The 15,827-nt window shown below is 44.0% G+C and overlaps 1 protein-coding gene across 7 annotated transcripts in view; it reads right to left on the reverse strand.

Annotated features, from left to right (window-relative positions):
• crebbpa (CREB binding lysine acetyltransferase a) overlaps positions 1–15,827 on the reverse strand; it is a 42,956-nt gene that overhangs the window by 13,341 nt on the left and 13,788 nt on the right. For 2 of the 7 annotated variants that reach the window (XM_023961013.2, XM_023961022.2), the window contains 14 exons: positions 15,534–15,789; positions 12,489–12,602; positions 10,518–10,781; positions 9,015–9,096; positions 8,716–8,853; positions 8,488–8,605; positions 8,241–8,409; positions 4,246–4,308; positions 3,152–3,270; positions 2,209–2,406; positions 1,643–1,936; positions 1,225–1,404; positions 907–1,078; positions 195–313 (listed from right to left, as the gene is read on the reverse strand). In XM_023961013.2, coding sequence (XP_023816781.1) covers positions 195–313; positions 907–1,078; positions 1,225–1,404; positions 1,643–1,936; positions 2,209–2,406; positions 3,152–3,270; positions 4,246–4,308; positions 8,241–8,409; positions 8,488–8,605; positions 8,716–8,853; positions 9,015–9,096; positions 10,518–10,781; positions 12,489–12,602; positions 15,534–15,789 — 2,286 coding nt within the window. The remainder of the gene's footprint in view (positions 1–194; positions 314–906; positions 1,079–1,224; positions 1,405–1,642; positions 1,937–2,208; positions 2,407–3,151; positions 3,271–4,245; positions 4,309–8,240; positions 8,410–8,487; positions 8,606–8,715; positions 8,854–9,014; positions 9,097–10,517; positions 10,782–12,488; positions 12,603–15,533; positions 15,790–15,827) is intronic. The other 5 variants (XM_020706435.3, XM_078949360.1, XM_023961014.2 and 2 more) reach the window with 4 other exon arrangements.

The raw sequence follows: 15,827 nt of genomic DNA on the forward strand, positions 1-15,827 counted from the left end.
CTGGACAAAAGAGGCAGCGCCAAAAAACGAACAAAACGTTGAGACGGAAGTGAAAACTCCATTTGACCTACAGCTGTAGCCAAAACTGCACATTAGCTGTTCAATCCCTGTTCAGGCATTTAAACAGTTCAAACAGGGCAACGGACTAAACCTGGCAGTTTTAGCAGGTGTGTAGAAACCTCCAATATACCTACAGGAATACCCAGCAGCATGGGGTCTACAGGCTGTCGGAAAGGCAGAGACTCGGGATCCTGCCTGTAGAGAGACTCCAGCGTCGGCATCAGAGTCTGACGCAGCTCCTCTGGTTTAAATACTGAAAGAGGAGAAGAAACGTGGAATGATGGAGCAGGACGGCAAGGAATTTCAGGCTACTGGTTACAGTCATTCCACGTGTGGAACCGGGAATTCTGCCCGTTAACGGCCAGCTAATCCAAGAAAACCTTCTAAATAATCGCATTTCACACACACAACCCTGAGCACACACACAGACACACACAACCATGACCACACAGACAACCATGAGCACACACACACAGACACATGCATGCACACAATCATGAGCACACACACACAGACACACACAACCATGAGCACACAGACAACCATGAGCACACACACACACACACAGACACACAACCATGAGCACACACACAACCATGAGCACACAGACACACAACCATGAGCACACACACACAGACACACAACCATGAGCACACACACACAGACACACATGCATGCACACACAAGTACAGACATGCAAGCACACTTATGCACACAAACACACACACACTCATATAAATGCACACGGACAGACACGCAAGCACACACATCCAGCAAGCAGACGCACACACCATCCAGGATGATACGATATGTAGGGGGAGGAGCTAAAGGTCTGCTTTGACTCACTTTTTCGTCTGAACTGGGTGGGGGAGGAGGAGCTCGTTCCGTTACTTCCACTCTCCTCCTCGTCTTTCGGCTCCTTCTTCATCACCAGCTTTTTCTCCTCCACCTCCATTTGCTCGTCCTTCACCTCCTGCTCTTCTTTTTTCACGGAACTTGAAGTGGAGTCATCTTCAGTCTGCAGACAAAGAGACGATGAATGAAACACACATGCAGTTCATTTTTGTTTTCCACGGGTCACCGAGGAATGCGTGGATTCTAGACTCTCCCGTTTGCCTTTGATGGTAAAACCTTGAGTCTGAGTAGAAATGTCCTTTTCTTTACCTCCATTTTGGCTTCAGTTTTCATGCCAGCAGCCTCAAACTCCTGCTGTCCGTGCTGCGTTTCCGTCTTGACCTCCTGGACAGGTAAGTCTGCCGCGGCGTGCTGAGAGTGGAGGTCCGCGCTCGCCGCGGAGGCAGGCGTGGGCACGCGGTTGTCCAGGCTGGCCCCGGGCTGGGACAGCTGTGACACAGAGCAGGTCAAAGGTTATGCCCACGGTCTGAACTGTCCTCTCCCCGTGCACGGCCTCTGCTTCAGCACGCATGTACACAAACATATGCATGTGAACATCCCCTGATGAGGGAAGTGATGAAGATGCAGCTACTGAATGGGAGGGGTTGGAAGGTGGCAATAAAGATGGGAGTTTGCACTGGTGGGGGGGGGGGTACATGGGAGGGCATGCGGAGGGGCTCTGTCTCACCGGCGTGGTGGGGGGCTGTGGTAGGGGCTGCTGCGTCTGTGCTGCTGCAGAGAGCTCCGCCTGGGGTTGGGGTTGAGTGGGGCAGGGCGGGGTGGCACCCTGGACCGGCGCTGGGGCGCAGCCGGGGAGGGTGGGGGTGGAGCTGCGACTGGAGGGTTGGGGATGCGGCGGGTTAGTGGCCCCCCCGGCAGCTGGCGGAGGTGTGGAGTGCAAGGGGGTTTGGGAAGAGGCTAGCTGGGAGCTGAGTGGGGGGCCAAGAGCATTGATGGGGAGGTTAGCGCTCTGCTGCTGCTGCTGGAGAGAGGGACACACACACACACACACCAGGTCGACAAAGACAAGACAAGCAGACAAACACACAACACAGTCAAACAGACAACAACTCATTGGGGTTTCAGAGCACGCTGTGATCCAGTAAAGGAGGTTAGTGTGAGGTGTGACGGGTTAACGGAGCTTCAGCTCCTCATCAATTACTTCACATCTTCACGATTTCGCAGCAATTCTAGAAAAGAACCGTAACAGCAGAGGAACCCCACCGGTTCCTCGCTCCGGGCCGCACATCTCACCTGGGTGATGGCCGCCTGTGCTGGCGGCTGGCCCATACCGGGCCCTGCAGCGACGCTCATGGCCCCCGACGCCCCCGATCCGGGAGGAAACTGAGTCTGAGTCATGAACTGCCCCTGGCTGGCCGTCTGCCCCACCATGTTGTTGTGTCCGGCCATCAAGCCCTGGGCCTGAGGCATTCTTGAGGGAGACATGCCCATCTTCAAGAAGACAAAGCAGAGCGATGAGGCGGCCGCTCAAACAGCAGCTACAGCAAACTGTCTTCATGTCTGATTTCCCCTCAGGCAGAAATAAACTGAAACTCCTTCAGGTTGTTTTGGATGTTTATGAATAAAAGGGTTTTTTTAAAGTGCAAAATTTGCACAGAATCTCTTAAAATTTAAATTATTTCGTCCCCAAAACATCGAGCAGCAATCTGAAAACCAAATTGAATGGAACTGGCTCATGTTATTCACTCACAGTCCGCCATCCCTCCTTTGCTTTCTTAGGCCTTAGTCACATGGCCCTTATGGGGGCATGTGACTAAGGACTGGTTGGGTCTTCCGAGTCCGTGGGGGGTCATATAGAGGAGCAGCTGCATCTTAAGGGGAGCTCAGTTTTGCAGGTCCCTTGAGGCATGTTTACTACCTTAAGGGACGTCATGAAAACGGATCGTACCATTGTCGTGTGTGTAGTGAGTGTATTGTGAAGTATCGGTGAGGATAAAGGAAGTCAAAGGCATTTGGGACGTACAGGTGATGCTGTACCTACGTGTTGCAGAAGTGTCCTCTGTGATCTGTGGCTGCAGCATCAATGTAGAAGAATGTCCACCAACATTTTCTCTCTACAGGATTATGGAGCGCTGTACGACCTTCATGTTTCTCATAGACCACCTGTTCGTCCCGTACAGGTTTGCCTCTTTTTAGCCCCCACCCCCACCCCCCCACATAGGGACTGAGGCCTCACCTGTGGAACGGAGCTCAGGTTCATTTGCTGTGGGTGGTTCATTGGGGAGGCAGCTCGGGGTCCCATTTGTGCCGGAGTCATCTGGTTCGTCATGGCCAAGTGGTTGAACTGGTTAACTCCTGAAGGAGAAAAAAAGAACATTAAGCATGAGATGAAGACGGCAGTGGAGGCTCTAATGTTCTGGTTTAGATAAGAATGAGACATTTAAACTAAGAACTGAATGATAGAAAAAGAACACCAAAGGCACCTCGTGTCTGTGTTCTGTCTGCTCTTCCTCCTTATAGGCATTATATTAAATATCATTTACTAAGTTCCAGTAATTCAAGCAGAAAAGTTATTTCAATAATGTATTATTTAACCTAACAGTAAAGAAGACAGAAAACAATATCTATTTTTTTAAATCTAAGGGAAAAGTGCTCATCCAAAAACAGGACTTAGCAAACACAAAGATTCCTTTCAAAATAAAGCTCCGTCTCTGCTGCTAAATCCTGTCCCTTTAAACATGCTCTTACTGCTAAAAACACGAGGGCCTGACAAACGCAGCACTGAAGAAAACCAACAGTCAGAATGTCAGTTTCTGAATAATAAAATCCTATTTTAAACCCTTAAAAATAAAAGGTCGGGTAGTACTTTGAACACACGTGTCAGCACTGGGAGGCCGTGACACAGATTTGACAGAAGCAGCTCTATTTCACGGGGCTGCATGGTTCACAGTGATTAGCGTCTCGCCTCACAGTAGGAAGGCCCTGGTTCAAATCCCATCTGGGTGCTTCCTGTTTGCATGTTCTCTCCGTGCATGTGTGGGTCCAAAGACATCCTTCTCATGGGTTCACATCACCCGTGATGAACTGTTCAGGCATATCCCAATGGTAGCTGGGATGGGCTCCAGCAACCACATGATGGATGGTGTGAGTTGGGGGTCATCATAACTAAATACTTAATCATAAATACGGGAAATGTGGTACATTTGTGTAAAGGATATCAAAACACACGTTTTTGGTCATTAAAACAACGAGAATGAACTAAATAAATAAAAATGAGCTCAAGTTTTAAAAGTGTTCAGCTGTAGGGGACATGAGAAACAAAGCCAGTACCTTGTGAGACCTGCATGCGATTTATGATTGGATTTGGAATGTTTGGTAGAGAACCGGGTCCATCTGCAATTCAAGAGCAGAGATGTAAACACAACAGGTTCCCGTCACACCGGGGCTACAGAGCTGCAGGCAGGAGGGTAACACCACTAATGCTGCATTTCCATTAGCCGCTTCAACTCCTTTGCCTCAGTCTTCCTCCTTTTTGCTCTGTACTCGAGTACCACCTCAACGCGGGCAAAGCAGGCAAAACAAACACCCACCACTGGATTTAAATGAAAGCACAGCGTAGGAATAAAAGAAAGTTTGACACTGTGACATGTAAACATTGGGATAATGACCTGGTGGTGTCCCAATTCCTTCACTACTCACTCTATAGCGCGTTCTCCATTTTCTGGTGCTTTCTGAATCTACAATTCCAAAATCCAGTCACCTAGAAATTTCCCTGCGAAAAACATTGATGCTCACTCGAACGGCGAATATAGACCACAATGCATTGCGGTGGAACATTCGTTTCCAAAATAATGTATGTAAATATATTTTTTTAATAAATCATCAACATTATTATCGGGAGACAGTGGACTCATAAATAATTGTCTCAAAACTTTCATATTAATTAGATTTTAACTTTGTGAAATCGATGACGTCATATCCGCCGTCTAAAAAAAAAAAAGTAGCGAGCGTGGAGTCTGAATTGTTTTTTGAATTCAGGGCACTACATTATACAGTTTTTTAGTAGTTCGGGGTTATGGCAGGTATTCGGACACAGCCTGTGTGTTTTGGAACCGAGATGACGGGCGGAGTGATATGAGGATGTGTCTGTAAGGCAAGCGAAGAGGGTCATAAATCAAGTAAAGAACGCTGCTTTTAAAGTAGCAGGTAATTCACGCTGTCTTGTGTTGTCCCAAGACGGGCAGAAGAAGCTGCGTTTTATCGCATACCAGACGTCATTTTGTTGTGTCACACACGGGCGTCGAAAACGCCGTAATGGTTAAATAAAGTGACAGGCTTTCGCAGCTCGCAGTTTTACTTTTAAATACAAAGTCACATTTTATTAGGAATGGTTTAAAAGTTCTTGATGTTTTTAAAAAGATATTCATATAAATAAAAAATTGTGTTTTTTTATGCCTGATGAAATTTAACGACGTATTTTTAAAACTCCAAGGAAAACATTGCATGATTCCACCAGGGAACGCTGTAAAACTCATTTAGTAACGAGGCTAACCGACCACATGTCGCTGTACATCGAATATTGTTCATCCATGTTTCCCCCACAATTTTTAAACAGTGTTTCTGTTGTGACAGCATGTTGGATTGGTAATCTGATGACGACAAAAAGGGGATTCTTTATTGCCTGCAGCAAAGAAAGCCTGTTGTGATCCTTTTAATCGTTTCTTAATGTAATGCATACACATAAAAAAATTAATAAGAAGAAGAGCAACAAGAAACACTAACTACAATCAAAATAAGACTGCTGCTTAACAAAGAAAGAGATAAACAACCTGTTTGTATGGCCTGGAGTCGAAACTCCTGCACGAGAAAAAACACAAGCTGCAGCAGCGCTAACCACTAGGCGATCACGTTTTCCACGTTCATACGTGACGCCACAAAACACACTTTTGGACGCACTGTTTGTTCGCGATAAAGCGCCACTCTTTTTAGTAACACAATACTATTAACACAATATTAACAAGTATTAAACCATGGTCCGGTTGAATACTCGATTCTGATTGGCTGCTGGGTGTGCATTAAAACCTGATTACTGCACGGTGAAAAAAGAAGTTCGGTCGGCTAGCTTAAATGTTTTGTATCACTGCTCTGGCTTCTTTAAAACAACCCTTTGCTTCATCATTTGGACAAAAACAAGCGGTTAGAGATGAACTTTCTCTCTGAACTGATGCTTTATTCAACCCATCGGGACGATCAGCATAGATACATCGCCAAATCTTGATGGTGCTGCGCGACGCGGACTATATGTTACGTGATGCGGCGTAACATATACCGTAATTTCCGGACTATAAGCCGCTACTTTTTTCCTGCGCTTACAGCCCTGCGGCTTATTCAGTGACGCGGCTAATTTATGGATTTAATTGACGGCCGCCAAATACGTATTTTCATACTCAGTGAATGGTTTGAATTCTATATCTAACACCAAGCACAAGTCATTTGTTTTTCAACACACTAAGCATCCAAACAGCATGGACTTGACTCTAGGTCTTGGACACTTCAGTCATGGTTCAACAAAACGAAACACGCATGCCCGGCCGCATCCCAGAATCCTTTGGTGCCATTAGACCCAACGTGCACCAGATCGCCGCTACAATATGATGAAGCTTTGGAATAAGATCAGCCTTTATTGGACTGAAAACACAAATCCACGTGATCGTTTTTACCGTTTCTAAGGACTGAGCGGAATTTTGCATTGAAAAGCTCACAGCCTCCGTGTGAGCTGGAGACATATTCTGCGGGGCCGATGGCAGTCTGATGGCTCCCACATGTAACAACGCACCCGCCCCTCATACACAAAACGTACAGCATTAAGTCCGATTGCTCTGCACAGACACGATTTGCTCCTCTCCCTGGAGCCGCCCTGGCCAGAGGTGTCGGAGAAGATGGGAAGGGGAGCGCGCGGGGCGAGCGCGCGGGGCGAGCGCGGAGCGCAGAGGCGTCCGCGGAGCAACAGTGTTTGTTGTGGAAGGAAACTTCTGACGCACGCGCCGCGCTGAGGCGCCCGTATCGCGCTGAGGCGCGCTTTTCAGTCGCCGCTGCTTTATTTTACTGGTGTGTTTTTTTAACCAGCCCTGTTACTCCCATAACGCTGCCACGACACAAGCGGAACGAGAGCTTTTCCCGTTCACCCCTCCATGCACTGCTTATTCTTGCTCATTCTTAAACACATACAACAGTGTGGCGAGCCGGGCGTTGGCCCCGCCTTTAGCCCATAAGACTCATGGGAAATGGGAGATCGGGGATGTAAATTTCCTCATAACTGAGGGATGTAATGTTGATTATATGGTTACTGTTTGTAATTTTATGTATGATACCTAGATTGTCAATAAGTAAAAAAAACTAAAAAAAATAAATAAAAAAAACCATAACTGAGGAATTTGTGATCAGAATAGAGGTGCATGCTGTTTTGCAGGTGTGGGTTTACTCAAATGCATGAGCCTGAGGCAAGGCTGATTCCTTCCACAGTGTGGTAATGAATCACACTTACTTTGGGAGTCAGGACGTGATTTGTCAAGTTTACCATATTGCCTAATACATGCGGCTCTTACTCCGATGCGGCTTGTGTATGTTTAAAAGCAGTTAAACACGTGAAAATGAGTGGGTGCGGCTTGTAAGCGGGTACGCTTTGTAGTCCGGAATTTACGGGAGTCCGCTTTTTGTGAGAAAAGGGATCCAAATCAAAAAAAAAAAAAAAAACAAGAATTAAGGACTAAAACCTGGTTAATATGTATTGCTTTTGTAAGTGACCATGGTATGAGCGGGTTAATGGCCTTCGAAGGGTGCGTTTATTACTTTTTAACGCACTTCGCGGAAGCAACCGGTTCATGCTTCCACGGCGTGCGTTAAAAAGTAATAACCGCACACTTTGTCGGCCATTAACCCTTACTTAAGCAGTAAAACACAGTCCAAACCTGTGACACGTTTAGCCGTATTAGCACATTCACGATATCTCCAAACCAAACTCCTCTCAAAATCGCTTTAACATCAGTAAACTCAACTGGACTTAATCCATATAGAAAACACTCTGGATTATAAAGTGTACTGTCTGTTTAAGAAAAAAAAGTAGACTTTTAGGTCCACCTTATATACTTCTATATAAAATCCTAAAAATGGAGGCAGCGGGGCAGTTGGCCACCTTGTGGGACCGCCTTCAGCCAGATTGAGCCAGGCTGAGTGGGCGTTAATGGAAACGCAGCATCAGTGCGCTGGTGTTCAGGAGAACTTTAGCCATGCAGCTGTTACAACTACAGTCAGAAATATCAACTCACTCTGCGGCCTTGCACCCAAAGCAGGGGCTTGGGGAACGCCGGGTTGCTGTGTCCCCTGAGTGATTGATGCCTGATTGATGATCTGCTTTTGTAACCTTGAACGCCTCTTCTCCTCCAGTTCCTTTTGGATTTTGTATATTTTTTCAGCTAAGAAGTGATAGTACTCGTCCTGAAAACAGAAGACAATGGACGGAATGAAGCATATTGGTCAGGCCTTCATGAAGGCGTCTGTTTTCCTGCGTCTTACTCGGCTGTTGGCGGACTCGTACATGTCCCCTTCTACCTTCCGGGCATAAGCCACCAGGTTCTCCATTCGTCTGTCCTTCAGAGCTGCCGGATCCGGGGTGGGAAATATGGCTTGTACTCTGCCACAAAAGGACATAGTTTATAGCAATATTGATCTGTGAATTTTACCACAGCGCTTCAGAAACCGTACAGCAGTAGCACCGTCAGTACAGCCGAGGTCTGGGCTTACAGTTTGTGGACGAGGTGATTGCGCAGGTCCTGGGTGACGTGTTCATGCCAGGCCTTCCTGGAGCCTGTGGAGGCGATGGGCGATGCTGTGGGTAGATTTCCCATCGTTCCCACAGCCGATCCATCAGACAGCAGCTGACTGGAAGGAGAAAGTTTGCTCTTACAAGTGTTTCCACATCTGTTACTGAACGATGGTCCAAAAAAAAGTTATCAGCCAAGAAAAAGACTGAATCTCAAAAGCCACGTATGCTTCCTTTATGTTAAATTCCTTAGTAATTACTAAACGAGACGGGAACTAACTTGTTAAGTGTGTTGGGAAGAGAGTCGGTGAGCAGATTGGTCTGTTCTGACGTGGTCACACCTCCAAGAGTAATCTGATTACCTGTAAATATATAAAAACTGTTTAGTCCTCAACAAAAACAAACATTTTTTCCTCAAACCAACAGCTTTGCATTCCTTCAGGTTTTTTTTTAACAATGCATATATTTTCAACAAAAATCCAACAGATTCTGAAAGTCGATGGCAGAAACAGTTTTTTTGCTGTGTTTTATTACAAAAAAAAAAAAGTTGAGGCTTTTAACCGGAAGGAGGAGAGCTCTGGCAGAAAGGGAGAGGAGTTGGAAAAGCAGGAGGACACAGAATGTGGGCCCCCATCCCAGATGCAGTGAGGGAAGCATTTCTGTGCACCAAGATGCCAACAACTAGATTTACCACTAATAACAAATTGGTGCAATCTTTACCAGTAGTTTTCTGTTCTATGCATTCACTTCCTGTTGTACCGTTTTATATCTGCTCCCAGAAATACGAGGATTTGTTTTAGCAAACGTGCTAAGCGATGCAGATGGGTCATTGATTCACATCCTTCTGATGAGGGAACAACAAGAAAGGAGTGAGTTTTCTGCTAAAGATGCCCCTCTTGGATGTGAGAGGGTTGTAGACCACATTCAAAAATCATCCCTTTGAGTTCATCTGGAGTTTTATTAGGAAAAACCTGCTGAAAATACAAATGTAAGCATCTAGAGCAGGGGTGGGCAAACGTTTTGGCTGGTGGGCCACAAAGGGGTCTAAAATCTGACACAGGGGGCCGACCCGGACCAGGAGCAGATGCGTGGAGAGTTCGGTAGCCCAAGTCACAAGAGAAATAAATAAAATGAAATCTGGATGAAAAAGTTCTTGGATTTAAAAGTGTGGCTTTTGTTCTCATTTTGGAGCTTATTCCACCGTTTGGTTGATGCCCCTCAGGGGAAAATGCAACTTTGGACAAATGCTGCGCCCATTGGAGAGATGGGAGAAATGCTATAACACAAAATAGACTACGACACAGAAAATGTCTGACTCTGAAAACACAAACGTCAGAAAAACAACAAATCTTCCAACACAGCATGAATGAAACTAACTTTCTGCACCCAAACAAAGGTCCATTTATTTGTAGAGCCCCCTGTATGGGGAGACACCATAATTACAGGGAAATTAAAACTTATTATTATTATTATTATTATTATTATTATGGATGATCAATATAATGTATTACATCTTGGCAGGCCGAATAAAAGATATTAATGTAGATGTCTAGCATAAAAAAGCATAAAAAATGACAATTTCTTGAGTTAACGGTGAAACTTGTTCTAGAACAAAGGATTTCACTCATTAAACATATTTTATGTGAAGGACAAAGAAAAAGGTCCAGGCAGACCGTTCCTACTATAGAGGTTACAAATATAAATGTTCAAGAATGGAATAAAAACCCAAAACAAGACAAAGACTTTTTAAAGGAGCCTTTTGCAATGATGTCATTTTTCTTACCAATCGCATTGATGGATCTCATCTGCTGCTGAAGCTGCTGCTGAGGCTGGGAGCTCTGGGGACCGGCCGTTTGTCCTGGGACCTGCTGGGCTGGGTTCTGTCCGGTGGCTGTGCTGCTATAGGGCAAACCAAGGGCAGCGTAGGCTCTCTGCATGGAGCTGGGGTCTATTGGAGCTGAGGTATTGATGGCAGGGGCGCTGGGCTGCCCCACACCAACCGAGGACATGGGGTTTGGAAGGCCTGGGTTTGGGGAGCTCACCATAGCTAGAGAAGAGAACAGAAGAGTGAGTTTGGAACGGAACTGAAAGAGGCAACAGTTTCTCTCTCTTGCTTATGTTTGCCTACACTATTAAATACAGTGGCAGTTCTACACTTACTTACCCCCCGGGCGAGTAAGTTACAAACTCTGTGATGTAGAGCTGCAGGATATGAGGAAAACTCGCCATGTACGATATTAGAGATCAATATTGCCATGACGATATGACTTGCGTTACATGAGCAAACAGCAAAACCAAAAATATTTCCGTTTCACTGCAACAGTTTATTTTAAATAAGAGTCAAAATACCCTAAATTAGACTCCAAACGACCCTCGTCTACACAGGAGATCAACGTCTAACATAAAAGCTCCATCAGATTGGTCAACAATGTGAAGGGCTTCATCTGATTGGACAAATGCAAAAAGAGATTTATTCAATACATTAAATATTTCAAGCTGCCATACGATTGTTTTAGCACATTTAAAGTTTACAATTTATTGCGATTTTCGCCAACTTTTGCGATATGGATGTTGCAAAACTTGAAATTGCGATAACGATAAATTTGCGATTTATTGTGCAGGCCTACTGTGATATACCAGATGATAAAACACCGATAGTGGCGCATACTTTTTTTTTTAAATTTCAAGCACTGAGCTGCCCCCTCCCCTTCAAATTGGCGCCCTGGGCAATTACCCATATGGCCCGTGCCTAAAACCGCCACTGAAAAAATAGAAAACATCAGGTGTATATTGTTTAGGATTTCACAAAAACCTGAGTTTATTCCTCTGCAACAAGCAACAATAAAATGTTTGGTAAAACGAATGATCAGTGTTCAGACATGACAAGTAAACGGTGCATCAGCACGATACAGACAGAGCTCAAACTATTTTAAAAATGTTGCATAAATGCATTTTCCCTCCAGGGGATGGTGGACTAGCATCTTCTACATCCTAGTTTGCATAACAAAAATTAGCCCGGGCTAAAAGAATAACCGGTGTTCCCCCACAGTAGAACTTGCGCCCCTTTCATGTTATTCAGCATTCATAAAATTAGTAAAAAGTACAGCAATAAAAAGAGCAATAAATAGCAAAGACCGCTGTGTCAAAGGCCCTCTCCATTAAAAGTTTTTTTTTAACATGTTCTTGTAACATTTTTCTCATGATGGAGGACATTTATAAAAGAATTTAAGATTTAAACTGCATTTCTTAACTTAAATCGCATCGGCAGAATTATAATAAAAAGAATTAGGATAAAAGACCAACCACTGGGAACGATTTGACGATAGATGAGAAGATGATCAGTGGGACTTTAAAGAAAGACACACAAAAGACAGAAAAAATGAAAGTTTCTAAAAAAATAACAATAGTGGGTCAGAAGAAAGTTCTAGTTCCACAAAAATGTGGCGGAGGTTATTTGGTCTGTCTGGTGTGGTTCTGCAGAAAAGCCCGCTAAAGCAGAGCAAAGCGTCCCCTGCTATTTCCATATCATGAGGGCCACTACAGTCATGTGACAACAAGCCCGGAAAAGGAAACACTTATCAGAAAGGACTTTGTCAATATAACTTTTTTTCACACGTTGTATGATGTTTTTGTTACTTTTGTGTTCTAAAAAAAAAGACTTCAAAATGCCAACAAAACCGACAATCTAGCCGTTATGGCTCCTCAATATCCTGTCAAAGCAAGCAGGGTGTGCTGGTGTGAGACGGCTACTCACGCTGTTGGGTGCGCTTGTCGCTGGCGTTCTTTAAGGGCAAGCAGACAGGACAGTCGTGCCGTGTGCAGTTTTTCCAATGGGATATGATCTGTCTGGACGATGCACAATGAGCCACTGCAGAGGAAACGAGGGAAGTTTTTTTATTTAAAATGTTTCTTTGTTGTCGTTTTCAGTGACCACAAAATAAAAAAACTCAACCTCCTTTTATTAAATGTCTACCAAGTTCAGCATTTTCATGAGATTTTTAAGTTATGTCCAACTGTAGCTATGAAATGGCTTCTCATTCCTAAATGTTTCAGATTTATGCCAGTTACACTTGTGGTATTATTTACCCTTGTTTCAGTTTTATCCTTTAACCCTTTGGAGCCTAAAACTATGAATTTACTTTTGTACATTATTTTGAAAGACTAATTGCTTACCTGGTATCATTTTAATCAGCACATCACCCTCTATGTGATAATAACTTTATTTTGTCATTTTTCTATGTTTTATTTACACAATAGACATAAAATCATACAAAAATAAAAAATTCCATCAGGAAAAAAAGGGATTCATTTTGCTGTGGAAACCCCAAAAAAATGTTCCAACTACCTGTTTTTACAACATAGAATGGATGTTTAAAGTATAATTTTAATACAAGAACAAATGTTTTAAACGAACCAATTCCCATGTTTTTGAATGATAATACAAGTACAAATTCAAGACAATAAATTCACACTTTTCTTTGTTTTGCATAAATATTTTCAACGTAGTTTTGTTATGTTGCCGTCGTAGCAGCGCGGCCGGACGCCCTCAAACAATGCTCAGTTCCAAAAAGGTTAAAAGAATTATGATATATGCTAAAACGTCCACATTGACGTTCCATACCTGTAATCCAGAACATTTAGCCTGTTTTTGTGCCAACAGCTCCCACAAATTTGAGAACGAGTACCTGGGACGTCCAAGACCGCTAACATGCCATCTTTATAAATATTGTGGAGTAATGTAGCAGAATAAGGTTGGATTGGAAGTTCATAACTCCAAAAAGCCGCGTTACCGTCAGCGTAAGTAAACAAATCTTCCACATAAAGTGTCGGTGAAGCTACCCATTTTCAAAATAAAACTACTGAGGGCTTTCTTGTAGTTAGAAAAAATGAGACTGAAGTTCTGTTTACTGAAATAAAAAACCAATGTGCTGTATTCCCCAGTGTTTTACAATCTTTTAACTACAGTAACTCTTCAACTGTTGACACAATCACTGCTGATTCTGAAAACAGCGGCCTCACGCTGCAACACTTTACAGCAGTGCGGTGCTTACGCGATCAATGTCAATCAACTGATTGTGAAGGCGAGAAAAGCAGCTCTGCGCCGCTATTCAGCACTTTACGTTCATAATGTATCACATAATGGCCAAAAGTTGACGCGAAAAGCTCCGCGCCACACTGATGGCATAAAGGGGTAGAAAATGACAGAATTTCTGATGTTACAGAATTCCCCGACCAACAGGTATTAAGATGGAAATTTAAAAATGTTAAAAAGAAATCAATATTTCATTAGTTCAGGTTACATTAGAAATCAAAACAGATGGTGAACTGAGAGTGGACTGGAAAGGATAGCAATCCCTGTATCTGAGCAAACATAACTCCAGCAAATGACCACACATAACTACTAAGTACCATGTCTGCTGGGTTTGATTCACGATCCCCGGGAATCAGAGGAAAAGCGCCTTTGCTTTGCTCCGCTCATTCACATCGATTGCGTAAACACTTGAGAATCCGCTGGTATTACAACAAATGCGTTAACGCTTGAAAAATTACGGAGGATGAAAGCTCCAAAGTTAAAGAGTTTTAACAGGCTTTTTCCAGTACCCGGCGCAACAGAACGGATGTACATGTTACAGATATACAGAGCCCTGTACTGTGTCACGTGTGTGAACTGTATGTGCAAGTACATATGTGTCCATTTATGATCAGAAGCCGTATGTTGTTGAGATGGTAGCATCCTTTTCCTTTATGATCCCTCTACTAGATTTGATATATCTGTGTATTTTATTGCCCTTTGTTTTTATTTTTGACATTGCTTGAAATTAACCAATCAATACTAAATCAAACATTCAAGTAAAAGTAAGACCCTGAACTTCAGGACTTAACTTGGTAACAAAAGATTATGGCAGAATCCCAATTCTTCCCTCATTCCCTACCCCGACATGTATCCCTCCCAAAATAATGTCTTCTAATTCAGACGTCACTCCCACTTGATGACATCATCAATAGTCCCCGGACATCCACGTTAGCGCGTAGCTGCCGGCGCTCGGAAAATACTTCAGTTTTATGACTTTAAAAAGTCATGCTAGAACCAAAGGTCATGACGTACTTCTGTGCGTCAGAGCACAGCCACGTGAAGCAAAAAAAGAAAAACTATTTCAGAGACTCTTATCCCTCCACATGGCCCTACAATTGGAGGGATGGGGGAAGAATTTGGATTCAAAGGAATTTTGTTCAACTCCATTACCAAATAAATCAAACGGACAACATGAGACAAAAGTGAAAAGTTAAAAAAAAAGTTAAGTATTTTGTTCACAACAAATGTAAAGGTTTAAATAAAGTGTGTTTCGCTCTGCGGTCCAGCTTTAATGAATCAATCCTATCATCTCAGGCAAGTGATCAGGTGTATTTGAGAACATATTTTCTTTAAAAGTCAGCAGTTGAACAACAATTAATGTTTTTGGAGCAACTGTGGCTAACAAACACATTAAACTCTCCCAATCTGAGACAAGTTATTTGGAAGGAGTTCCTGTATCTCCACCTTCAAAATGCCAACTTTCTACAGGCTGCTCCAGACATTTGTTTCTGAAGCTCCTTTGTCCTGATTGGTGTTTGTGTGTGGGACGCGTGGCTGGCCTATCCTGTTATGAACGCACCCTTCTGACAAAGAAATGGTTTGCCCAACAGTACCAAACAATTAGCCCGTCATGAGCCTTTCTGCCGAGATCAGATGAACTACATCAATTCTTGATAAAGTAAAACAGTTGTCTCTTGTTTTCCGGTCAAACTGTGTGGAGCTCACCTTGGCAGGATTTGCCAGCCTGACAATGCGTCATGTGGTTGAGGACGTTCTTCATGGTGCGGCAGTGAGGCAGAGCACAGGCTCTCATCTCCCCATTGGCCTGCTCCCGACGCTGGCACTTGTGTGCGTGGAGCAGCAGGACCAGCTGCTGCTGGATCAGCTTGCGCTTCTCAGGATCGGCCGTTGGGCCCGCCGAAGGGACCGCCACTCCGCCGCTGTTGGCCAGTGGGAGCATAGCTGCCTGTTGCTGTGGCTGCTGTTGGAGATGATGTATGTGTGTAAAGAAAAAGGGGG

This window comes from Oryzias latipes, chromosome 1 (assembly GCF_053564925.1).
Source record: "Oryzias latipes strain Hd-rR chromosome 1, Olatipes_Hd-rR_3.1".
NCBI classification, from domain to species: domain Eukaryota; kingdom Metazoa; phylum Chordata; class Actinopteri; order Beloniformes; family Adrianichthyidae; genus Oryzias; species Oryzias latipes.